At 43.0% G+C, this 26,699-nt stretch overlaps 1 protein-coding gene across 1 annotated transcript in view; it reads left to right on the forward strand.

Moving 5' to 3' along the window:
• Positions 1 to 218: 218 nt before the first annotated feature.
• Positions 219 to 26,699, forward strand: part of LOC129853034 (mitogen-activated protein kinase 1) — a 115,178-nt gene continuing 88,697 nt past the window's right edge. The window contains exon 1 of the mRNA XM_055918677.1: positions 219 to 792. Within this exon, the coding sequence (XP_055774652.1) occupies positions 647 to 792 (146 nt within the window). The 5' untranslated portion in view covers positions 219 to 646. The remainder of the gene's footprint in view (positions 793 to 26,699) is intronic.

Here is a 26,699-nt window from a genome sequence, read left to right on the forward strand (position 1 = left end):
GAATATCTGATATTATCCTAAAGGGTTGTGCCTAGTAATCTTCATCCCCATGGGCCTAATCTGTAGACAAAGGTAATTGGTGTTATAATGAGTTTGATTCATCCAGGTGATGTTGAAGATCTTCTCACAGCGAGGTTGTCGATCTTGTCTTGCCTCCTTGATCACATGACGCACTCCGTTATTTCCTGCAGCAGCCGGGCCCAGCTCTGTGTGTTCATTACGTCTTGCAACGGAAACCGTTTACCGTGTAAGAAGCACACAGAGCAAACGGAAAGAAACGGGGAGGGGCATACCTGACTTTGTCAAATAGAAGCTCTCGTTTTCGTTGCAAAACGTTTTGCGTTGGGATAAACGCTTTCTGTTGCAAAGGGTTTTGCAACAGACCAAACATTTCGCAACAGAATCAGCGTAAATGAACACACCCATGCTCTTGCAGTAGCTAGCAAACTGCAGTCAGTGGAATCAGGCTTTGAACACGTTATATCGCCGAGGAGCGGACTAATTACTTTTCTTACTATCTTTCGCCATTACTGAGGACTTCATAAAGTCTCACTGTGTTGTATAACGTTATTACAGCGGTGACTTTTCGGATTTTCCCTTTCTTTCTGGCTGTGGAGAACGTGTAAAAATACAGCTAGTTTTCACAATGGCGACAGCAGCAGTATCTGCCAGTGCTGGCAGCGGCCCCAACCCCGGATCTGGCGCTGAGTTAGTCCGAGGACAGGCCTTCGATGTCGGCCCTCGCTACCACAATCTCTCCTATATTGGCGAAGGCGCTTATGGAATGGTGTGGTAAGAAATATTTCCATAGCTGCCATAACGGCAGAAATGTTGCCTCATCGTTACTGATGTTCATAAACCAGGGTTGGTTACTTTGTAGACTACCTAGAATTATCCGACACACTCATATCTTTACTGCCACATTGTAACATGGAATCTCTGTTTTTGATACATCTGTTGCTGTGTTGATATTGCGCCTTCTAGTCCAGTGAGTGAAGCCTCTTGCTACTTCTAGTCCAGTGAGTGAAGGCTCTTACTACTTCTAGTCCAGTGAGTGAAGCCTCTTGCTACTTGTAGTCCAGTGAGTGAAGCCTCTTACTACTTCTAGTCCAGTGAGTGAAGGCTCTTACTACTTGTAGTCCAGTGAGTGAAGGCTCTTGCTACTTCTAGTCCAGTGAGTGAAGGCTCTTGCTACTTGTAGTCCAGTGAGTGAAGGCTCTTGCTACTTCTAGTCCAGTGAGTGAAGGCTCTTGCTACTTCTAGTCCAGTGAGTGAAGGCTCTTGCTACTTCTAGTCCAGTGAGTGAAGGCTCTTGCTACTTCTAGTCCAGTGAGTGAAGGCTCTTGCAACTTCTAGTCCAGTGAGTGAAGGCTCTTGCTACTTGTAGTCCAGTGAGTGAAGGCTCTTGCTACTTGTAGTCCAGTGAGTGTAGGCTCTTGCTACTTGTAGTCCAGTGAGTGAAGGCTCTTGCTACTTCTAGTCCAGTGAGTGAAGGCTCTTGCTACTTCTAGTCCAGTGAGTGAAGGCTCTTGCTACTTCTAGTCCAGTGAGTGAAGGCTCTTGCTACTTCTAGTCCAGTGAGTGAAGGCTCTTGCTACTTCTAGTCCAGTGAGTGAAGGCTCTTGCTACTTGTAGTCCAGTGAGTGAAGGCTCTTGCTACTTGTAGTCCAGTGAGTGAAGGCTCTTGCTACTTGTAGTCCAGTGAGTGAAGCCTCTTGCTACTTCTAGTCCAGTGAGTGAAGGCTCTTGCTACTTCTAGTCCAGTGAGTGAAGGCTCTTGCTACTTGTAGTCCAGTGAGTGAAGGCTCTTGCTACTTCTAGTCCAGTGAGTGAAGGCTCTTGCTACTTCTAGTCCAGTGAGTGAAGGCTCTTGCTACTTCTAGTCCAGTGAGTGAAGGCTCTTGCTACTTCTAGTCCAGTGAGTGAAGGCTGCTGCTACTTCTAGTCCAGTGAGTGAAGGCTGCTGCTACTTCTAGTCCAGTGAGTGAAGGCTGCTGCTACTTCTAGTCCAGTGAGTGAAGGCTGCTGCTACTTCTAGTCCAGTGAGTGAAGGCTCTTGCTACTTCTAGTCCAGTGAGTGAAGGCTCTTGCTACTTCTAGTCCAGTGAGTGAAGGCTCTTGCTACTTCTAGTCCAGTGAGTGAAGGCTCTTGCTACTTCTAGTCCAGTGAGTGAAGGCTCTTGCTACTTCTAGTCCAGTGAGTGAAGGCTCTTGCAACTTCTAGTCCAGTGAGTGAAGGCTCTTGCTACTTCTAGTCCAGTGAGTGAAGGCTCTTGCTACTTCTAGTCCAGTGAGTGAAGGCTCTTGCTACTTCTAGTCCAGTGAGTGAAGGCTCTTGCTACTTCTAGTCCAGTGAGTGAAGGCTCTTGCTACTTCTAGTCCAGTGAGTGAAGGCTCTTGCTACTTCTAGTCCAGTGAGTGAAGGCTCTTGCTACTTCTAGTCCAGTGAGTGAAGGCTCTTTCTACTTCTAGTCCAGTGAGTGAAGGCTCTTGCTACATGTTGATCTTGGGTCAACTGTAGGATTTGCCAACTCGGAACGCCGATACATTTCATATTCTATTAACACAGCGCCCTCTGTCCTCAACAGGTTAACTAACAGTGTTTCATACATTTCATATTCCATTAACTAACAGTGTTTCATCAGTATTTCATATTCCATTAACTAATCAGTATTATCAGTATTATTAGTATCAGTATTATCAGTATTATTAGTATCAGTATTATCAGTATTATTAGTATCAGTATTATCAGTATTATTAGTATCAGTATTATCAGTATTATTAGTATCAGTATTATCAGTACTATTAGTATCAGTATTATCAGTACTATTAGTATCAGTATTATTAGTACTATTAGTATCAGTATTATCAGTACTATTAGTATCAGTACTATTAGTATCAGTATTATCAGTATTATCAGTACTATTAGTATCAGTATTATCAGTACTATTAGTATCAGTATTATCAGTACTATTAGTATCAGTATTATCAGTATTATCAGTACTATTAGTGTCAGTAGTATCAGTACTATTAGTATCAGTATTATCAGTATTATCAGTACTATTAGTATCAGTATTATCAGTACTATTAGTGTCAGTATTATCAGTACTATTAGTGTCAGTATTATCAGTACTATTAGTATCAGTATTATTAGTACTATTAGTATCAGTATTATCAGTACTATTAGTATCAGTATTATTAGTACTATTAGTATCAGTATTATCAGTATTATCAGTACTATTAGTATCAGTATTATCAGTATTATCAGTACTATTAGTATCAGTATTATCAGTACTATTAGTATCAGTATTATCAGTACTATTAGTATCAGTATTATCAGTACTATTAGTATCAGTATTATCAGTACTATTAGTATCAGTATTATCAGTACTATTAGTATCAGTATTATCAGTATTATTAGTATCAGTATTATCAGTACTATTAGTATCAGTATTATCAGTACTATTAGTGTCAGTATTATTAGTATCAGTATTATCAGTACTATTAGTGTCAGTATTGTCAGTATTATCAGTATTATCAGTACTATTAGTATCAGTATTATCAGTACTATTAGTATCAGTATTATCAGTACTATTAGTATCAGTAGTATCAGTATTATTAGTATCAGTAGTATCAGTATTATTAGTATCAGTAGTATCAGTATTATCAGTACTATTAGTATCAGTATTATCAGTATTATCAGTATTATTAGTATCAGTAGTATCAGTAGTATCAGTATTATCAGTACTATTAGTATCAGTAGTATCAGTATTATCAGTATTATCAGTACTATTAGTATCAGTAGTATCAGTATTATCAGTATTATTAGTATCGGTATTATCAGTATTATCAGTATTATCAGTACTATTAGTATCAGTATTATCAGTATTATCAGTATTATCAGTACTATTAGTATCAGTATTATCAGTACTATTAGTATCAGTATTTCGGTCACCCAATTATGTCACCCAATTTTTATAAATATAGCCTATCATTTTGACTCGAACAAATAATGTATCTTTTAATTTGATAAACTTTTCATTAAACCAACATGTCGGTGATGTCCATCACTAAGTGATTTACCAAAATAACCACAGCTCAAACTGATACTGGCTAACTGCCTCTGAAGAAAATATATACACACTCAACGTCTCTGTGCTTCTTTCAAAACCTCAAATCAAATGTCCTAATCTGTCACTAGGCCGGTTCTGGCCGGTAACTAGTTCTAAAGAAAAGTCTAAACATTGTTTCAGAGTTATCGGTAAGCTGGTTTCGGTAAAACACACTGCGGAATTCACAGTCGTTGCCGTTATCTTGACATGGATTGTAGATAATGATCAGGGTGCTGATGCGACAGAGCGTTTGTACAGGGGCGGTCTAGGAGACAATGTAATGATTCGGCTGAAAGTGTGGAGCCCTAATGGAGGGTGTGACGCAACCGCGTTGCCAGATTGAGCTCCGTACCTTCTCCTTCCATCGGATGCCAACCGCAGTTAAACCCCAAGTTAATGCACTTCTCTCTCCTCCACTAGACTCCAGTTGTAAACTACAGTAGGACTAGTGATACTAGTTCTCCTCCACTAGACTCCAGTTGTAAACTACAGTAGGACTAGTGATACTAGTTATCTCTCCTCCACTAGACTCCAGTTGTAAACTACAGTAGGACTAGTGATACTAGTTCTCCTCCACTAGACTCCAGTTGTAAACTACAGTAGGACTAGTGATACTAGTTATCTCTCCTCCACTAGACTCCAGTTGTAAACTACAGTAGGACTAGTGATACTAGTTCTCCTCCACTAGACTCCAGTTGTAAACTACAGTAGGACTAGTGATACTAGTTATCTCTCCTCCACTAGACTCCAGTTGTAAACTACAGTAGGACTAGTGATACTAGTTCTCCTCCACTAGACTCCAGTTGTAAACTACAGTAGGACTAGTGATACTAGTTCTCCTCCACTAGACTCCAGTTGTAAACTACAGTAGGACTAGTCATACTAGTTCTCTCTCCTCCACTAGACTCCAGTTGTAAACTACAGTAGGACTAGTGATACTAGTTCTCCTCCACTAGACTCCAGTTGTAAACTACAGTAGGACTAGTGATACTAGTTCTCCTCCACTAGACTCCAGTTGTAAACTACAGTAGGACTAGTGATACTAGTTCTCCTCCACTAGACTCCAGTTGTAAACTACAGTAGGACTAGTGATACTAGTTCCCTCTCCTCCACTAGACTCCAGTTGTAAACTACAGTAGGACTAGTGATACTAGTTCTCCTCCACTAGACTCCAGTTGTAAACTACAGTAGGACTAGTGATACTAGTTCTCCTCCACTAGACTCCAGTTGTAAACTACAGTAGGACTAGTGATACTAGTTCTCCTCCACTAGACTCCAGTTGTAAACTACAGTAGGACTAGTGATACTAGTTCTCCTCCACTAGACTCCAGTTGTAAACTACAGTAGGACTAGTGATACTAGTTCCCTCTCCTCCACTAGACTCCAGTTGTAAACTACAGTAGGACTAGTGATACTAGTTCCCTCTCCTCCACTAGACTCCAGTTGTAAACTACAGTAGGACTAGTGATACTAGTTCCCTCTCCTCCACTAGACTCCAGTTGTAAACTACAGTAGGACTAGTGATACTAGTTCTCTCTCCTCCACTAGACTCCAGTTGTAAACTACAGTAGGACTAGTGATACTAGTTCTCTCTCCTCCACTAGACTCCAGTTGTAAACTACAGTAGGACTAGTGATACTAGTTCTCTCTCCTCCACTAGACTCCAGTTGTAAACTACAGTAGGACTAGTGATACTAGTTCTCTCTCCTCCACTAGACTCCAGTTGTAAACTACAGTAGGACTAGTGATACTAGTTCTCTCTCCTCCACTAGACTCCAGTTGTAAACTACAGTAGGACTAGTGATACTAGTTCTCCTCCACTAGACTCCAGTTGTAAACTACAGTAGGACTAGTGATACTAGTTCTCCGCCACTAGACTCCAGTTGTAAACTACAGTAGGACTAGTGATACTAGTTCTCCGCCACTAGACTCCAGTTGTAAACTACAGTAGGACTAGTGATACTAGTTCTCTCTCCTCCACTAGACTCCAGTTGTAAACTACAGTAGGACTAGTGATACTAGTTCTCCTCCACTAGACTCCAGTTGTAAACTACAGTAGGACTAGTGATACTAGTTCCCTCTCCTCCACTAGACTCCAGTTGTAAACTACAGTAGGACTAGTGATACTAGTTCTCCTCCACTAGACTCCAGTTGTAAACTACAGTAGGACTAGTGATACTAGTTCTCCTCCACTAGACTCCAGTTGTAAACTACAGTAGGACTAGTGATACTAGTTCTCCTCCACTAGACTCCAGTTGTAAACTACAGTAGGACTAGTGATACTAGTTCTCCTCCACTAGACTCCAGTTGTAAACTACAGTAGGACTAGTGATACTAGTTCCCTCTCCTCCACTAGACTCCAGTTGTAAACTACAGTAGGACTAGTGATACTAGTTCCCTCTCCTCCACTAGACTCCAGTTGTAAACTACAGTAGGACTAGTGATACTAGTTCCCTCTCCTCCACTAGACTCCAGTTGTAAACTACAGTAGGACTAGTGATACTAGTTCTCTCTCCTCCACTAGACTCCAGTTGTAAACTACAGTAGGACTAGTGATACTAGTTCTCTCTCCTCCACTAGACTCCAGTTGTAAACTACAGTAGGACTAGTGATACTAGTTCTCTCTCCTCCACTAGACTCCAGTTGTAAACTACAGTAGGACTAGTGATACTAGTTCTCTCTCCTCCACTAGACTCCAGTTGTAAACTACAGTAGGACTAGTGATACTAGTTCTCCTCCACTAGACTCCAGTTGTAAACTACAGTAGGACTAGTGATACTAGTTCTCCGCCACTAGACTCCAGTTGTAAACTACAGTAGGACTAGTGATACTAGTTCTCCGCCACTAGACTCCAGTTGTAAACTACAGTAGGACTAGTGATACTAGTTCTCTCTCCTCCACTAGACTCCAGTTGTAAACTACAGTAGGACTAGTGATACTAGTTCTCCTCCACTAGACTCCAGTTGTAAACTACAGTAGGACTAGTGATACTAGTTCTCTCTCCTCCACTAGACTCCAGTTGTAAACTACAGTAGGACTAGTGATACTAGTTCTCCTCCACTAGACTCCAGTTGTAAACTACAGTAGGACTAGTGATACTAGTTCTCCTCCACTAGACTCCAGTTGTAAACTACAGTAGGACTAGTGATACTAGTTCTCCTCCACTAGACTCCAGTTGTAAACTACAGTAGGACTAGTCATACTAGTTCTCTCTCCTCCACTAGACTCCAGTTGTAAACTACAGTAGGACTAGTGATACTAGTTCTCCGCCACTAGACTCCAGTTGTAAACTACAGTAGGACTAGTGATACTAGTTCTCTCTCCTCCACTAGACTCCAGTTGTAAACTACAGTAGGACTAGTGATACTAGTTCTCCTCCACTAGACTCCAGTTGTAAACTACAGTAGTGATAATTGATAATAGAATATTGTCTTCATGCTTTCCCATATCACCATTGTGTATCACCATTGTGTATCACCATTGTGTATCACCATTGTGTATCACCATTTAGAATAGATAGTGGATAGTCCAGTATTACATCACACTGAGAATCTGCTTCCTGCGTGTCCAGTCGGCAGAGTGATGTTCATAATTACTTGTTGGTTATTACTGCATTGTCGGAACTAGAAGCACAAGCATTTCGCTACACTCGCATTAACATCTGATAACCATGTGTATGTGACAAAGAACATTTGATTTGATAAAGGTGTTATTCAATAACTTTTCAAAAGCATTAGTGACACTGTAATATACTACCTGCTTTGTGACATCACATCTACTGTAAATAGAATCTCTCTCAATAGCAGTCTACATGTGTCGTCTACTGTAAATAGAATCTCTCTCTCTCAATAGCAGTCTACATGTGTCGTCTACTGTAAATAGAATCTCTCTCTCAATAGCAGTCTACGTGTGTCTACTGTAAATAGAATCTCTCTCTCAATAGCAGTCTACATGTGTTGTCTACTGTAAATAGAATCTCTCTCTCTCAATAGCAGTCTACATGTGTCGTCTACTGTAAATAGAATCTCTCTCTCTCAATAGCAGTCTACGTGTCGTCTACTGTAAATAGAATCTCTCTCTCAATAGCAGTCTACATGTGTCGTCTACTGTAAATAGAATCTCTCTCTCAATAGCAGTCTACATGTGTCAACTACTGTAAATAGAATCTCTCTCTCAATAGCAGTCTACATGTGTTGTCTACTGTAAATAGAATCTCTCTCTCTCAATAGCAGTCTACATGTGTCGTCTACTGTAAATAGAATCTCTCTCTCAATAGCAGTCTACATGTGTCGTCTACTGTAAATAGAATCTCTCTCTCTCAATAGCAGTCTACATGTGTCGTCTACTGTAAATAGAATCTCTCTCTCTCAATAGCAGTCTACATGTGTCGTCTACTGTAAATAGAATCTCTCTCTCTCAATAGCAGTCTACATGTGTCGTCTACTGTAAATAGAATCTCTCTCTCTCAATAGCAGTCTACATGTGTCGTCTACTGTAAATAGAATCTCTCTCTCTCAATAGCAGTCTACATGTGTCGTCTACTGTAAATAGAATCTCTCTCTCTCAATAGCAGTCTACATGTGTCGTCTACTGTAAATAGAATCTCTCTCTCTCAATAGCAGTCTACATGTGTCGTCTACTGTAAATAGAATCTCTCTCTCTCAATAGCAGTCTACATGTGTCGTCTACTGTAAATAGAATCTCTCTCTCTCAATAGCAGTCTACATGTGTCGTCTACTGTAAATAGAATCTCTCTCTCTCAATACCAGTCTACATGTGTCGTCTACTGTAAATAGAATCTCTCTCTCTCAATACCAGTCTACATGTGTCGTCTACTGTAAATAGAATCTCTCTCTCTCAATACCAGTCTACATGAGTCGTCTACTGTAAATAGAATCTCTCTCTCTCAATAGCAGTCTACATGTGTCGTCTGCTGTAAATAGAATCTCTCTCTCTCAATAGCAGTCTACATGTGTCGTCTGCTGTAAATAGAATCTCTCTCTCTCAATAGCAGTCTACATGTGTCATCTACTGTAAATAGAATCTCTCTCTCTCAATAGCAGTCTACATGTGTCGTCTACTGTAAATAGAATATCTCACTCAATAGCAGTCTACATGTGTCGTCTACTGTAAATAGAATATCTCACTCAATAGCAGTCTACATGTGTCGTCTACTGTAAATAGAATATCTCACTCAATAGCAGTCTACATGTGTCGTCTACTGTAAATAGAATATCTCACTCAATAGCAGTCTACATGTGTCGTCTACTGTAAATAGAATATCTCACTCAATAGCAGTCTACATGTGTCGTCTACTGTAAATAGAATCTCTCACTCAATAGCAGTCTACATGTGTCGTCTGCTGTAAATATCTCTCTCTCAATAGCAGTCTACATGTGTCGTCTGCTGTAAATAGAATCTCTCTCTCTCATTAGCAGTCTACGTGTGTCTACTGTAAATAGAATCTCTCTCACTCATTAGCAGTCTACGTGTGTCTACTGTAAATAGAATCTCTCACTCAATAGCAGTCTACATGTGTCGTCTGCTGTAAATAGAATCTCTCTCTCAATAGCAGTCTACATGTGTCGTCTGCTGTAAATAGAATCTCTCTCTCTCAATAGCAGTCTACATGTGTCGTCTACTGTAAATAGAATCTCTCACTCAATAGCAGTCTACATGTGTCGTCTGCTGTAAATAGAATCTCTCACTCAATAGCAGTCTACATGTGTCGTCTGCTGTAAATAGAATCTCTCACTCAATAGCAGTCTACATGTGTCGTCTGCTGTAAATATCTCTCTCTCAATAGCAGTCTACACTTGTCATCTACTGTAAATAGAATCTCTCACTCAATAGCAGTCTACATGTGTCGTCTGCTGTAAATAGAATCTCTCTCTCAATAGCAGTCTACATGTGTCGTCTGCTGTAAGTAGAATCTCTCAATAGCAGTCTACATGTGTCGTCTACTGTAAATAGAATCTCACTCAATAGCAGTCTACATGTGTCATCTACTGTAAATAGAATCTCTCACTCAATAGCAGTCTACATGTGTTGTCTACTGTAAATAGAATCTCTCTCTCTCAATAGCAGTCTACATGTGTCGTCTACTGTAAATATAATCTCTCACTCAATAGCAGTCTACATGTGTCATCTACTGTAAATAGAATCTCTCACTCAATAGCAGTCTACATTTGTCATCTACTGTAAATAGAATCTCTCACTCAATAGCAGTCTACATGTGTCGTCTGCTGTAAATAGAATCTCTCTCTCAATAGCAGTCTACATGTGTCATCTACTGTAAATAGAATCTCACTCAATAGCAGTCTACATGTGTCGTCTACTGTAAATAGAATATCTCACTCAATAGCAGTCTACATGTGTCGTCTACTGTAAATATAATCTCTCACTCAATAGCAGTCTACATGTGTCATCTACTGTAAATAGAATCTCTCTCAATAGCAGTCTACACTTGTCATCTACTGTAAATAGAATCTCTCACTCAATAGCAGTCTACACGTGTCGTCTGCTGTAAATAGAATCTCTCTCTCAATAGCAGTCTACATGTGTCTACTGTAAATAGAATCTCTCTCTCAATAGCAGTCTACGTGTGTCGTCTGCTGTAAATAGAATCTCTCTCTCAATAGCAGTCTACGTGTGTCTACTGTAAATAGAATCTCTCTCTCTCAATAGCAGTCTACGTGTGTCTACTGTAAATAGAATCTCTCACTCAATAGCAGTCTACGTGTGTCTACTGTAAATAGAATCTCTCACTCAATAGCAGTCTACATGTGTCGTCTACTGTAAATAGAATCTCTCACTCAATAGCAGTCTACATGTGTCGTCTGCTGTAAATAGAATCTCTCACTCAATAGCAGTCTACATGTGTCGTCTGCTGTAAATAGAATCTCTCTCTCTCAATAGCAGTCTACGTGTGTCTACTGTAAATAGAATCTCTCACTCAATAGCAGTCTACGTGTGTCTACTGTAAATAGAATCTCTCACTCAATAGCAGTCTACATGTGTCGTCTACTGTAAATAGAATCTCTCACTCAATAGCAGTCTACATGTGTCGTCTGCTGTAAATAGAATCTCTCACTGAATAGCAGTCTACATGTGTCTACTGTAAATAGAATCTCTCACTGAATAGCAGTCTGTCTCTCTCTCACACACTTTGTGGTTGTGTACGTTTTAGCTCATTGAGAAATAGTGGGAGGTGTCGGCAAATGGAGTCTCGGGTACCGTGAGGTCCATCTGTTCTTCTAGTCCCAGGTACCGTGAGGAGGTCCATCTGTTCTTCTAGTCCCAGGTACCTTGAGGAGGTCCATCTGTTCTTCTAGTCCCAGGTACCGTGAGGAGGTCCATCTGTTCTTCTAGTCCCAGGTACCGTGAGGAAGTCCGTCTGTTCTTCTAGTCTCAGGTACCGTGAGGAGGTCCATCTGTTCTTCTAGTCCCAGGTACCGTGAGGAGGTCCATCTGTTCTTCTAGTCTCAGGTACCGTGAGGAGGTCCATCTGTTCTTCTAGTCTCAGGTACCGTGAGGAGGTTCTTCTAGTCTCAGGTACCGTGAGGAGGTCCATCTGTTCTTCTAGTCTCAGGTACCGTGAGGAGGTCCATCTGTTCTTCTAGTCCCAGGTACCGTGAGGAGGTTCTTCTAGTCCCAGGTACCGTGAGGAGGTCCATCTGTTCTTCTAGTCTCAGGTACCGTGAGGAGGTCCATCTGTTCTTCTAGTCTCGGGTACCGTGAGGAGGTCCATCTGTTCTTCTAGTCCCAGGTACCGTGAGGAGGTCCATCTGTTCTTCTAGTCCCAGGTACCGTGAGGAGGTCCATCTGTTCTTCTAGTCCCAGGTACCGTGAGGAGGTCCATCTGTTCTTCTAGTCTCGGGTACCGTGAGGAGGTCCATCTGTTCTTCTAGTCTCAGGTACCGTGAGGAAGTCCATCTGTTCTTCTAGTCTCAGGTACCGTGAGGAGGTCCATCTGTTCTTCTAGTCCCAGGTACCGTGAGGAAGTCCATCTGTTCTTCTAGTCTCAGGTACCGTGAGGAAGTCCATCTGTTCTTCTAGTCTCAGGTACCGTGAGGAAGTCCATCTGTTCTTCTAGTCCCAGGTACCGTGAGGAGGTTCTTCTAGTCCCAGGTACCGTGAGGAGGTCTATCTGTTCTTCTAGTCCCAGGTACCGTGAGGTCCATCTGTTCTTCTAGTCTCAGGTACCGTGAGGAGGTCCATCTGTTCTTCTAGTCCCAGGTACCGTGAGGAGGTCCATCTGTTCTTCTAGTCTCAGGTACCGTGAGGAGGTCCATCTGTTCTTCTAGTCCCAGGTACCGTGAGGAGGTCCATCTGTTCTTCTAGTCTCAGGTACCGTGAGGAGGTCCATCTGTTCTTCTAGTCCCAGGTACCGTGAGGAGGTTCTTCTAGTCCCAGGTACCGTGAGGAGGTCCATCTGTTCTTCTAGTCCCAGGTACCATGAGGAGGTTCTTCTAGTCCCAGGTACCGTAAGGAGGTTCTTCTAGTCTCAGGTACCGTGAGGAGGTCCATCTGTTCTTCTAGTTTCTGTTACAAGGGAGGAAAGGGTACAGATTGAATTGAGAGAAGGTATATAAACGGAAGGGAGGGAGAAAGAGGGGTTGAAATGGAGAGAGCGAGAGAGAGAGGTGTTGAAATGGAGGGAGAGAGAGAGACGGGTAGAAATGGAAGGGTGCGAGGGCCCTGTCATGAAACAACCCCTGACTGTAGGTTTTAGTTGCAGGCTTCCTTGAATTCCACCCTCCTGCAGGAACAAGTGAGACGGCCAGGGTTTAGGCTATGGCTGTGCCCTATGAGCCCTGGTCAAAAGGAGTGCGCTACGTAGGGAAAAGTGTGTCATTTGGGATGGAGCCAGGCAGGCAGGGAGCAACATGACTGCACTTGGCAGACTCTCTGCATTTTCCAGCTTGCCCCTCCTAGCCTCCCTCCTGCACTGAGCAAACACACACACCCCCTAATCACTCACTCACCTTTCCCTGTGTGAACACAGAAGCAGAGTTTATTTTTTTTTTTCATACTAATTTTGGAAGGACAGAGAAGTAGACTACTGGTTTAGACTGGTCTGTACAGAGCCTTCAGGAAGGATTCACACTGGTTTAGACTGGTTTGTACTGAGCCTTCAGGAAGGATTCACACTGGTTTAGACTGGTCTGTACAGAGCCTTCAGGAAGGATTCACACTGGTTTAGACTGGTTTGTACTGAGTCTTCAGGAAGGATTCACACTGGTTTAGACTGGTTTGTACAGAGTCTTTAGGAAGGACTCACACTGGTTTAGACTGGTTTGTACAGAGTCTTTAGGAAGGACTCACACTGGTTTAGGCTGGTCTGTACAGAGTCTTCAGGAAGGATTCACACTGGTTTAGACTGGTCTGCACAGAGTCTTTAGGAAGGACTCACACTGGTTTAGGCTGGTCTGTACAGAGTCTTCAGGAAGGATTCACACTGGTTTAGACTGGTTTGTACAGAGTCTTTAGGAAGGACTCACACTGGTTTAGGCTGGTCTGCACAGAGTCTTTAGGAAGGACTCACACTGGTTTAGACTGGTCTGTACAGAGTCTTCAGGAAGGACTCACACTGGTTTAGACTGGTTTGTACAGAGTCTTTAGGAAGGACTCACACTGGTTTAGGCTGGTCTGTACAGAGTCTTCAGGAAGGATTCACACTGGTTTAGACTGGTCTGCACAGAGTCTTTAGGAAGGACTCACACTGGTTTAGGCTGGTCTGTACAGAGTCTTCAGGAAGGATTCACACTGGTTTAGACTGGTTTGTACAGAGTCTTTAGGAAGGACTCACACTGGTTTAGGCTGGTCTGCACAGAGTCTTTAGGAAGGACTCACACTGGTTTAGACTGGTCTGTACAGAGTCTTCAGGAAGGACTCACACTGGTTTAGACTGGTCTGTACAGAGTCTTTAGGAAGGACTCACACTGGTTTAGGCTGGTCCGTACAGAGTCTTCAGGAAGGACTCACACTGGTTTAGACTGGTCTGTACAGAGTCTTTAGGAAGGACTCACACTGGTTTAGGCTGGTCCGTACTGAGTCTTTAGGAAGGACTCACACTGGTTTAGACTGGTCTGCACAGAGTCTGGCCTGCGCACAATACCCCATAATATCAAATTTGAATTATTATTTTTACATTTTTACAAATTAATTACAATTTAAAAGCTGAAATGTCTTGGCTCAATAAGTATTAAACCTCTTTGTTACGACACACCTAAATATGTACAGGAGTAAAAATATGCTTAACAAATCACAATTATATGTGTGGGGTACACAGATGAGGTAGTCATTCAAAAATCATGATAAACACTATTATTGCACACAGAGTGAGTCCAATGTATTATGTGACTTGGTGCTGCTCAGTCGGGGTGAGGGGATCCCTTTGGAATCAGCGCTTTGCATTTGTGGACACCTGTAACTGCCATTTCCTGCAATCTTGAGCTTTAAATGATCATATTTAAACACAGTGAAATAGTTTTTTTTTTTAATTACAGTATTTTTCATGTAATTATCCTAGTAATTTCATTTTTCATTGGTCAACAGAACAGGGATAGCCAATAAAAAGGAAGAATACTGTTCTGTTAACTTCTTTGGGGCAGTATTGAGTAGCTTGGATAAAAAGGTGCCCAGAGTAAACTGCCTGCTACTCAGTTCTAAAAGCTAGAATATGCATATAATTAGTGGATTTGGTTAGAAAACACTCTGAAGTTTCTAAAACTGTTTGAATGTTGTCTGTGAGTATAACAGAACTCATATGGCAGGCAAAAACCTGAGAAGAAATCGAAACAGGAAGTTGGTTTGTAGTTTTTCAAGTCATTGCCTATCGAATATACAGTGTCTATAGGGTCATATTGCACTTCCTAAGGCTTCCACTAGATGTCAACAGTCTTTAGAACCTTGTTTGATGCTTCTACTGTGAAGGAGGGGGGAATGGGAGCTGTTTGAGTCAGGGGTCTGGCAGAGTGCCCTGAGCTCAGTCTCGCACGCTACCGTGAGAGTTAGCTGACTACAGACAAAGGATTTCTCCGGTTGAAACATTATTGAAGATTTATGTTAAAAACATCCTAAAGATTGATTCTTTACTTCGTTTGACATGTTTCTACGAACTGTAATATGACTTTTCGTCTGAACTTTCACCTGGACTTGCCCGCGCCTCCTGAGTGTGAATTTGTGTACTGAACGCGCAAACAAAAAGGAGGTATTTGGACATAAATGATGGACTTTATCGAACAAATAAACATGTATTGTGGACCTGGGATTCCTGAGAGTGCATTCTGATGAAGATCATCAAAGGTAAGTGAATATATATATAATGCTATTTCTGACTTCTGTGACTCCACAACATGGCGGATATCTGTATGGCTTGTTTTTGGGTCTGAGCGCCGTACTCAGATTATTGCATGGTGTGCTTTTTCCGTAAAGTTTTTTTAGAGGAGAAGTTTATCTATAATTCCATGCATAACAGTTGTATCTTTTAGCAATGTTTATTATGAGTATTCCTGTAAATTGATGTGGCTCTCTGCAAAATCACCGGATGTTTTGGAACTACTGAACAAAACACGCCAATGTAAACTCTGATTTTTGGATATAAATATGACCTTTACCGAACAAAACATACATGTATTGTGTAACATGGTGTCCTATGAGTGTCATCTGATGAAGATCATCAAAGGTTAGTGATTCATTTAATCTCTATTTCTGCTTTTTGTGACTCCTCTCTTTGGCTGGAAAAATGGCTGTGTTTTCTGTGACTTGGTGGTGACCTAACATAATCAGATGGTGTGCTTTCGTCGTAAAGCCTTATTGAAATTGAACACTGTGGCTGGATTTACAACAAGTTTATCTTTAAAATGGTGTCAAATACTTGTATGCTTGAGGAATTTTAATTATGGGATTTCTGTTGTTTTGAATTTGGTGCCCTGCACTTTCACTGGCTGTTGGCGAGGTGGGACGCTACCGTCCTGAATATCCCAGAGAGGTTAAGGAAACGTGGAAATTAGATCTGAGCTTTTTTGAAAGATTGTGAGGTGGTCGACTGTTGCTAAATTATTGCCACTGCTGCAAAAAAGTAATAAAAAAATATAATTCTGCAGAGACACTTTTAAACCTCTCTGGTACAAGTGGGACGGTAGCGTCCCACCTCAAATTGTAGGTGAAAGTGAAAGTGCAGGGCGCCAAATTCAAAACAACAGAAATCCCATCATTAAAATTCCTCAAACATACAAGTATTTACACCATTTTAAAGATACACTTGTTGTAAATCCAACCACAGTGTCCGATTTCAGAAAGGCTTTACTGCAAAAGCACACCATGCGATTATCTGAGGACAGCGCCTAGTCACAGAAAACGATACAGCCATTTTTCCAGCCAGAGAGAGGAGTCACAAAAAGCAGAAATAGTGATTAAATGAATCACTAACCTTTGATCTTCATCAGATGGCACTCATAGGACTTCATGTTACACAATACATGTATATTTTGTAAGATAAAGTTAATATTTATATTCAAAAATCTCAGTTTACATTGGAGCGTTATGTTCAGAAATGCCTTGTCTCAAACAAACATCCGGTGAAAGTGCAGAGAGCCACATCAAATTATAGAAATACTCATCATAAACATTGATCTAAGATACAAGTGTGTAACATACATTTAAAGATAAACTTCTCCTTAATGCAATCGCTGGGTCAGATTTCAAAAAGGCTTTACGGCGAAAGCACACTTTGCGATTATGTTAGGTCAGCGCCTAGCCACAGAAAACCATACAGCCATTTTCCTACCAAGGAGAGGTGTCACAAGTCAGAAATAGCGTTAAAATTAATCACTTTGATCTTTATCTGATGGCACTCCCAGGTCTCCATGTTAGACAACAAATGTTTGTTTTGTTCGATAAAGTCAATTTATGTCCAAATACCTTCTTTTGGTTCGCGCGTTTAGTCCAGTAATCAAAATGCACAAGGTGCGAGCACAAAGTCTAGATGAAAACTCCAAAACGTTATATTACAGTTTGTAGAAACATGTCAAATGAAGTATAGAATCAATCTTTAGGATGTTTTTATCACAAATCTTCAATAATGTTTCAACCGGACAATTCCTTTGTCTTTAGAAATGAAGAGGAACGGGGCTGAAGTTAAACAAATGGGTAGTCATTGGCTCAGTGACTGGAAGTCTATGGGAATAGCTAGCGTTTCATGGCTCTAATGCTAGTAGTGAAGTACAGGCCCTCATGTCACATTACGTATATGTAACATCAGGCAAACCACACCTTTTATGATCCTTTATATTAAATTACAATTGTCTGGGTCTCTAACTGTACTGTGTCTATATGTCTGGGTCTCTGTTACCTGTACTGTGTATCTGTCTGGGTCTCTGTTACCTGTACTGTGTATCTGTCTGGGTCTCTGTTACCTGTACTGTGTATCTGTCTGGGTCTCTGTTACCTGTACTGTGTATCTGTCTGGGTCTCTGTTACCTGTACTGTGTCTATATGTCTGGGTCTCTGTTACCCGTACTGTGTCTATATGTCTGGGTCTCTGTTACCTGTAATGTGTCTATATGTCTGGGTCTCTGTTACCTGTACTGTGTCTATATGTCTGGGTCTCTGTTACCTGTACTGTGTATCTGTCTGGGTCTCTGTTACCTGTACTGTGTATCTGTCTGGGTCTCTGTTACCTGTACTGTGTCTATATGTCTGGGTCTCTGTTACCCGTACTGTGTCTATATGTCTGGGTCTCTGTTACCCGTACTGTGTCTATATGTCCTGGGTCTCTAACTGTACTGTGTCTCTGTCTGGGTCTCTGTTACCTGTACTGTGTCTATATGTCTGGGTCTCTGTTACCTGTACTGTGTCTCTGTCTGGGTCTCTACCTGTACTGTGTCTATGTCTGGGTCTCTGTTACCTGTACTGTGTCTATATGTCTGGGTCTCTGTTACCCGTACTGTGTCTATATGTCTGGGTCTCTAACTGTACTGTGTCTCTGTCTGGGTCTCTGTTACCTGTACTGTGTATATATTATATATAGCACTGTGACTAGACTCTGGCTGTGTTAATATATGTATCTGATACAGGGACTAGACTCTGGCTGTGTTAAGGGACTAGACTCTGGCTGTGTTAAGGGACTAGACTCTGGCTGTGTTAAGGGACTAGACTCTGGCTGTGTTAAGGGACTAGACTCTGGCTGTGTTAAGGGACTAGACTCTGGCTGTGTTAATATAAATATCAGCTGATACTGGGACTAGACTCTGGCTGTGTTAAGGGACTAGACTCTGGCTGTGTTAATATAAATATCAGTTGATACTGGGACTAGACTCTGGCTGTGTTAATATAAATATCAGCTGATACTGGGACTAGACTCTGGCTGTGTTAAGGGACTAGACTCTGGCTGTGTTAATATAAATATCAGCTGATACTGGGACTAGACTCTGGCTGTGTTAAGGGACTAGACTCTGGCTGTGTTAATATAAATATCAGTTGATACTGGGACTAGACTCTGGCTGTGTTAATATAAATATCAGCTGATACTGGGACTAGACTCTGGCTGTGTTAATATAAATATAAGCTGATACTGGGACTAGACTCTGGCTTTGTTAAGGGACTAGACTCTGGCTTTGTTAATATAAGTATCAGCTGATACTGGGACTAGATCCATGTCCCTTGTAGTGTTAGTTTATCTGAATCATATGTACAGTTGTAATTTATACTAGAAATGCATGGCATTTTCGGGCTCGATGTTTTTCAGAGGTGTAGGCGATCGCTCTGAAATGTTTGCAAAATGGGGCAGCCAATTCCTATAAGGTGTCGCAGCGCCCCTCGTACGAGCTTTGGGGAGAACCCTGGAGTGTGTGTGTTTGTACAAGCGGGTTTGTACAAGTGTGTGTGTGTGTGTGTGTGTGTGTGTGTCCTGCGATGACGTAAGGAGGCTGGAATGGAGCCTTGATCCCTGGTAAATTCCAGTGTGCGTGCTGTATCAGTGAGAGCTTCCTGTGGACAGCCAGCCACCTCTTCTCCCCTTTGATAACATGGCTTCATGTTAGTTGAATTCATAAAGTCTCACTGGTCATCTCTGTCCTGGCTGGGTGAGGCAGGTCTGGGATCCAGCCACTACAGTCCCAGTGAGTCAATACAAGGTACAAACTGTCCCTTAATCTGATCATAGAGGTTATGGATTAGCTGTTCAATGTCTCTGAAGGAGATTATATTAACCCTGTAGTCAGGTCAGGGTCTCTGAGATTATATTAACCCTGTAGTCAGGTCAGGGTCTCTGAGATTATATTAACCCTGTAGTCAGGTCAGGGGTCTCTGAGATTATATTACCCCTGTAGTCAGGTCAGGGTCTCTGAGATTATATTAACCCTGTAGTCAGGTCAGGGGTCTCTGAGATTATATTAACCCTGTAGTCAGGTCAGGGGTCTCTGAGATTATATTACCCCTGTAGTCAGGTCAGGGCTCTCTGAGATTATATTACCCCTGTAGTCAGGTCAGGGTCTCTGAGATTATATTACCCCTGTAGTCAGGTCAGGGGTCTCTGAGATTATATTAACCCTGTAGTCAGGTCAGGGGTCTCTGAGATTATATTACCCCTGTAGTCAGGTCAGGGGTCTCTGAGATTATATTAACCCTGTAGTCAGGTCAGGCTCTCTGAGATTATATTAACCCTGTAGTCAGGTCAGGGTCTCTGAGATTATATTAACCCTGTAGTCAGGTCAGGCTCTCTGAGATTATATTAACCCTGTAGTCAGGTCAGGCTCTCTGAGATTATATTAACCCTGTAGTCAGGTCAGGGTCTCTGAGATTATATTACCCCTGTAGTCAGGTCAGGGTCTCTGAGATTATATTAACCCTGTAGTCAGGTCAGGGTCTCTGAGATTATATTAACCCTGTAGTCAGGTCAGGGTCTCTGAGATTATATTAACCCTGTAGTCAGGTCAGGGGTCTCTGAGATTATATTACCCCTGTAGTCAGGTCAGGGTCTCTGAGATTATATTAACCCTGTAGTCAGGTCAGGGTCTGAGATTATATTAACCCTGTAGTCAGGTCAGGCTCTCTGAGATTATATTAACCCTGTAGTCAGGTCAGGCTCTCTGAGATTATATTAACCCTGTAGTCAGGTCAGGCTCTCTGAGATTATATTAACCCTGTAGTCAGGTCAGGGTCTCTGAGATTATATTAACCCTGTAGTCAGGGTCTCTGAGATTATATTACCCCTGTAGTCAGGTCAGGGGTCTCTGAGATTATATTACCCCTGTAGTCAGGTCAGGGGTCTCTGAGATTATATTACCCCTGTAGTCAGGTCAGGGTCTCTGAGATTATATTACCCCTGTAGTCAGGTCAGGGGTCTCTGAGATTATATTACCCCTGTAGTCAGGTCAGGGGTCTCTGAGATTATATTACCCCTGTAGTCAGGTCAGGCTCTCTGAGATTATATTAACCCTGTAGTCAGGTCAGGGGTCTCTGAGATTATATTAACCCTGTAGTCAGGTCAGGGTCTCTGAGATTATATTAACCCTGTAGTCAGGTCAGGGGTCTCTGAGATTATATTACCCCTGTAGTCAGGTCAGGGGTCTCTGAGATTATATTACCCCTGTAGTCAGGTCAGGGGTCTCTGAGATTATATTACCCCTGTAGTCAGGTCAGGGTCTGAGATTATATTACCCCTGTAGTCAGGTCAGGGGTCTCTGAGATTATATTACCCCTGTAGTCAGGTCAGGGGTCTCTGAGATTATATTACCCCTGTAGTCAGGTCAGGGTCTCTGAGATTATATTAACCCTGTAGTCAGGTCAGGGTCTCTGAGATTATATTAACCCTGTAGTCAGGTCAGGGTCTCTGAGATTATATTAACCCTGTAGTCAGGTCAGGGGTCTCTGAGATTATATTACCCCTGTAGTCAGGTCAGGGGTCTCTGAGATTATATTACCCCTGTAGTCAGGTCAGGGTCTCTGAGATTATATTAACCCTGTAGTCAGGTCAGGGTCTCTGAGATTATATTAACCCTGTAGTCAGGTCAGGGGTCTCTGAGATTATATTAACCCTGTAGTCAGGTCAGGGGTCTCTGAGATTATATTACCCCTGTAGTCAGGTCAGGGTCTCTGAGATTATATTAACCCTGTAGTCAGGTCAGGGGTCTCTGAGATTATATTAACCCTGTAGTCAGGTCAGGGGTCTCTGAGATTATATTAACCCTGTAGTCAGGGTCTCTGAGATTATATTAACCCTGTAGTCAGGTCAGGGTCTCTGAGATTATATTAACCCTGTAGTCAGGTCAGGGGTCTCTGAGATTATATTACCCCTGTAGTCAGGTCAGGGGTCTCTGAGATTATATTAACCCTGTAGTCAGGTCAGGGTCTCTGAGATTATATTAACCCTGTAGTCAGGTCAGGGGTCTCTGAGATTATATTACCCCTGTAGTCAGGTCAGGGGTCTCTGAGATTATATTACCCCTGTAGTCAGGTCAGGCTCTCTGAGATTATATTACCCCTGTAGTCAGGTCAGGGGTCTCTGAGATTATATTACCCCTGTAGTCAGGGTCTCTGAGATTATATTAACCCTGTAGTCAGGTCAGGGTCTCTGAGATTATATTAACCCTGTAGTCAGGTCAGGGTCTCTGAGATTATATTAACCCTGTAGTCAGGTCAGGGGTCTCTGAGATTATATTAACCCTGTAGTCAGGTCAGGGGTCTCTGAGATTATATTACCCCTGTAGTCAGGTCAGGGTCTCTGAGATTATATTACCCCTGTAGTCAGGTCAGGGGTCTCTGAGATTATATTAACCCTGTAGTCAGGTCAGGGTCTCTGAGATTATATTAACCCTGTAGTCAGGTCAGGGGTCTCTGAGATTATATTAACCCTGTAGTCAGGTCAGGGGTCTCTGAGATTATATTAACCCTGTAGTCAGGTCAGGGGTCTCTGAGATTATATTACCCCTGTAGTCAGGTCAGGGGTCTCTGAGATTATATTACCCCTGTAGTCAGGTCAGGGGTCTCTGAGATTATATTAACCCTGTAGTCAGGTCAGGCTCTCTTTCTGGTTTGGGGATGTTTTAATCGTTGCTGTGGGTACGACATCGTCAATGCACTTTCTAATGAACTCGCTACACTGTTTGTATTCGGTCATGTTTCCGGTCACCTTGCCCTGGTTAAAAGCAGTGGTTCGCACTTTCAGTTTCACGCGAATGCTGCTGTCAATGCACGGTTTCTGATTTGGGGATGTTTTAATCGTTGCTGTCGGTATTATACTTCCGGCGCCGAGCGAGATGGCTGCCTCGCTTCGCGTTCCTTGGAAAATATGCAGTATTTTTTTTTTTTATGTGTTATTTCTTACATTGGTACCCCAGGTGATCTTAGATTTCATTACATACAGTCGGGAGGAACTACTGAATATACGAGTAACGTCAACTAACCACCGTTCCTACCAGGAATATGACTTTCCCGAAACGGATCCAGTGTTTTGCCTTCCACCCAATACAATGGACCTGATCCCAGCCGGCGAAGCTACACGACGCCGTAAAAGGGGAAAACGTAGCGGTCTCCTGGTCAGGCTTCGGAGACGGGCACATCGCGCTCCACTCCCTAGCATACTACTCGCCAATGTCCAGTCTCTTGACAATAAGGTCGATGAAATCCGAGCACGGGTAACATTCCAGAGAGACATCAGGGATTGCAACGTGCTCTGCTTCACGGAAACATGGCTAACTCAAAAGACGCTAACGGAGTCGGTGCAGCCAGCTGGTTTCTTCACGCATCGCGCAGACAGAAACAAACATCTTTCTGGTAAGAAGAGGGGCGGGGGGGTATGCCTCATGATTAACGAGACGTGGTGTGACCATCATAACAACACTCAGGAACTCAAGTCATTCTGTTCACCTGATCTAGAACTCCTCACAATCAAATGTCGACCGCATTATCTACCAAGGGAATTCTCTTCGGTCATAATCACAGCCGTATATATTCCCCCCCAAGCAGACACATCGATGGCCCTGAACGAACTTTATCTGACTCTCTGTAAACTGGAAACCACACACCCTGAGGCTGCATTCATCGTAGCTGGGGATTTTAACAAGGCTAATCTAAAAACAAAACTCCCTAAATTCTATCAGCACATCGATTGTCCTACCAGGGCTGGCAAAACTCTGGACCATTGTTATACTAACTTCCGCGACGCATATAAGGCCCTCCCCCGCCCTCCTTTCGGAAAAGCTGACCACGACTCCATTTTGTTGATTCCAGCCTACAAACAGAAATTAAAACTACAAGCTCCCGCGCTCAGGTCTGTTCAACGCTGGTCCGACCAATCTGATTCCACGCTTCAAGACTGCTTCGATCACGCGGTTTGGAATATGTTCCGCATTGCGTCCAACAACAACATTGAAGAATATGCTGATTCGGTGAGCGAGTTCATTAGGAAGTGCATTGACGATGTCGTACCCACAGCAACGATTAAAACATTCCCAAACCAGAAACCGTGGATTGATGTCAGCATTCGCGTGAAACTGAAAGCGCGAACCACTGCTTTTCACCAGGGCAAGGTGACCGGAAACATGACCGAATACACACAGTGTAGCTATTCTCTCCGCAAGGCTATCAAACAAGCTAAGTCCCAGTATAGAGACAAAGGAGAGTCGCAATTCAACAGCTCAGACACAAGAGGTATGTGGCAGGGTCTACAGTCTATCACGGATTACAAAAAGAAAACCAGCCCCGTCGCGGACCAGGATGTCTTGCTCCCAGACAGGCTAAATATCTTTTTTGCCCGCTTTGAGGACAATACAGTGCCACTGACACGGCCCGCTACCAAAACCTGCGGGCTCTCCTTCACTGCAGCCGAGGTGAGTAAAACATTTAAACGTGTTCACCCTCGCAAGGCTGCAGGCCCAGACGGCATTCCCAGCCGCGTCCTCAGAGCATGCGCAGACCAGCTGGCTGGTGTGTTTACGGACATATTCAATCAATCCTTATCCCAGTCTGCTGTTCCCACATGCTTCAAGAGGGCCACCATTGTTCCTGTTCCCAAGAAAGCTAAGGTAACTGAGCTAAACGACTACCGCCCCGTAGCACTCACTTCCGTCATCATGAAGTGCTTTGAGAGACTAGACAAGGACCATATCACCTCCACCCTACCGGACACCCTAGACCCACTCCAATTTGCTTACCGACCCAATAGGTCCACAGACGACGCAATCGCAACCACACTGCACACTGCCCTAACCCATCTGGACAAGAGGAATACCTATGTGAGAATGCTGTTCATCGACTACAGCTCAGCATTTAACACCATAGTACCCTCCAAACTCGTCATCAAGCTCGAGACCCTGGGTCTCGACCCCGCCCTGTGCAACTGGGTCCTGGACTTCCTGACGGGCCGCCCCCAGGTGGTGAGGGTAGGTAACAACATCTCCACCCCGCTGATCCTCAACACTGGGGCCCCACAAGGGTGCGTTCTGAGCCCTCTCCTGTACTCCCTGTTCACCCACGACTGCGTGGCCATGCACGCCTCCAACTCAATCATCAAGTTTGCGGACGACACTACAGTGGTAGGCTTGATTACCAACAACGACGAGACGGCCTACAGGGAGGAGGTGAGGGCCCTCGGAGTGTGGTGTCAGGAAAATAACCTCACACTCAACGTCAACAAAACAAAGGAGATGATTGTGGACTTCAGGAAACAGCAGAGGGAGCACCCCCCTATCCACATCGACGGGTCAGTAGTGGAGAAGGTGGAAAGTTTTAAGTTCCTCGGTGTACACATCACGGACAAACTGAATTGGTCCACCCACACAGACAGCGTTGTGAAGAAGGCGCAGCAGCGCCTCTTCAACCTCAGGAGGCTGAAGAAATTCGGCTTGTCACCAAAAGCACTCACAAACTTCTACAGATGCACAATCGAGAGCATCCTGTCGGGCTGTATCAGCGCCTGGTACGGCAACTGCTCCGCTCACAACCGTAAGGCTCTCCAGAGGGTAGTGAGGTCTGCACAACGCATCACCCGGGCCAAACTACCTGCCCTCCAGGACACCTACACCACCCGATGTCACAGGAAGGCCATAAAGATCATCAAGGACAACAACCACCCAAGCCACTGCCTGTTCACCCCGCTATCATCCAGAAGGCGAGGTCAGTACAGGTGCATCAATGCAGGGACCGAGAGACTGAAAAACAGCTTCTATCTCAAGGCCATCAGACTGTTAAACAGCCACCACTAACATTTAGCGGCCGCTGCCAACATACTGACTCAACTCCAGCCACTTTAAAAATGGGAATTGATGGAAATTATGTAAAAACGTACCACCAGCCACTTTAAACAATGCCACCTAATATAATGTTTACATACCCTACATTACACATCTCTTATGTATATGTATATACTGTACTCTATATCATCTACTGCATCTTGCCATCTTATGTAATACATGGACCACTAGCCACTTTATACTATGCCACTTTATGTTTACATACCCTACAGTACTCATCTCATAGGTATATACCGTACTCTATACCATGTACTGCACCTTGCCTATGCCGTTCTGTACCATCACTCATTCATATATCTTTATGTACATATTCTTTATCCCTTTACACTTGCGTGTATAAGGTAGTAGTTGTGGAATTGTTAGGTTAGATTACTTGTTGTTATTACTGCATTGTCGGAACTAGAAGCACAAGCATTTCGCTACACTCGCATTAACATCTGCTAACCATGTGTATGCGACTAATTAAATTTGATTTGATTTATTACGTCGCCGATGCACTTTCTAATGAAGCGAGGCGGCCATCTCGGTCGGCGCCGGAAGGGAGGCTTTAGTCCAGCTATCACTGCTAGTAGAGAAGGGTTTAATGTGAGGCTTTAATCCAGCTATCACTGCTAGTAGAGAAGGGTTTAATGTGGGGCTTTAGTCCAGCTATCACTGCTAGTAGAGAAGGGTTTAATGTGGGGCTTTAGTCCAACTATCACTGCTAGTAGAGAAGGGTTTAATGTGGGGCTTTAATCCAGCAATCACTGCTAGTAGAGAAGGGTTTAATGTGAGGCTTTAGTCCAGCTATCACTGCTAGTAGAGAAGGGTTTAATATGGGGCTTTAATCCAGCTATCACTGCTAGTAGAGAAGGGTTTAATGTGGGGCTTTAGTCCAGCTATCACTGCTATTAGAGAAGGGTTTAATGTGGGGCTTTAGTCCAGCTATCACTGCTAGTAGAGAAGGGTTTAATGTGATGCTTTAGTCCAGCTATCACTGCTAGTAGAGAAGGGTTTAATGTGGGGCTTTAATCCAGCTATCACTGCTAGTAGAGAAGGGTTTAATGTGGGGCTTTAGTCCAGCTATCACTGCTAGTAGTCACTGTGAATTGCTTTGCCACATTTTTTGCAGTATTATGTACCTTGTTGCAAACAGGATGCATGTTTTAAAATAGTTTTTATTCTGTAGAGGCTTCCTCCTTTTCACTCTGTCATTTAGGTTAGTATTGTGGAGTAACTACCATGTTGTTGATCCATCCTCAGTTCTCTCCTATCACTCCTATCATTAAACTCTGTAACTGTTTTAAAGTCACCATTGGCCTCATGGTCAAATCCCTGAGCGGTTTCCTTC

The sequence above is a fragment of the Salvelinus fontinalis genome, chromosome 4 (genome assembly GCF_029448725.1).
Source record: "Salvelinus fontinalis isolate EN_2023a chromosome 4, ASM2944872v1, whole genome shotgun sequence".
Classification (NCBI taxonomy): domain Eukaryota; kingdom Metazoa; phylum Chordata; class Actinopteri; order Salmoniformes; family Salmonidae; genus Salvelinus; species Salvelinus fontinalis.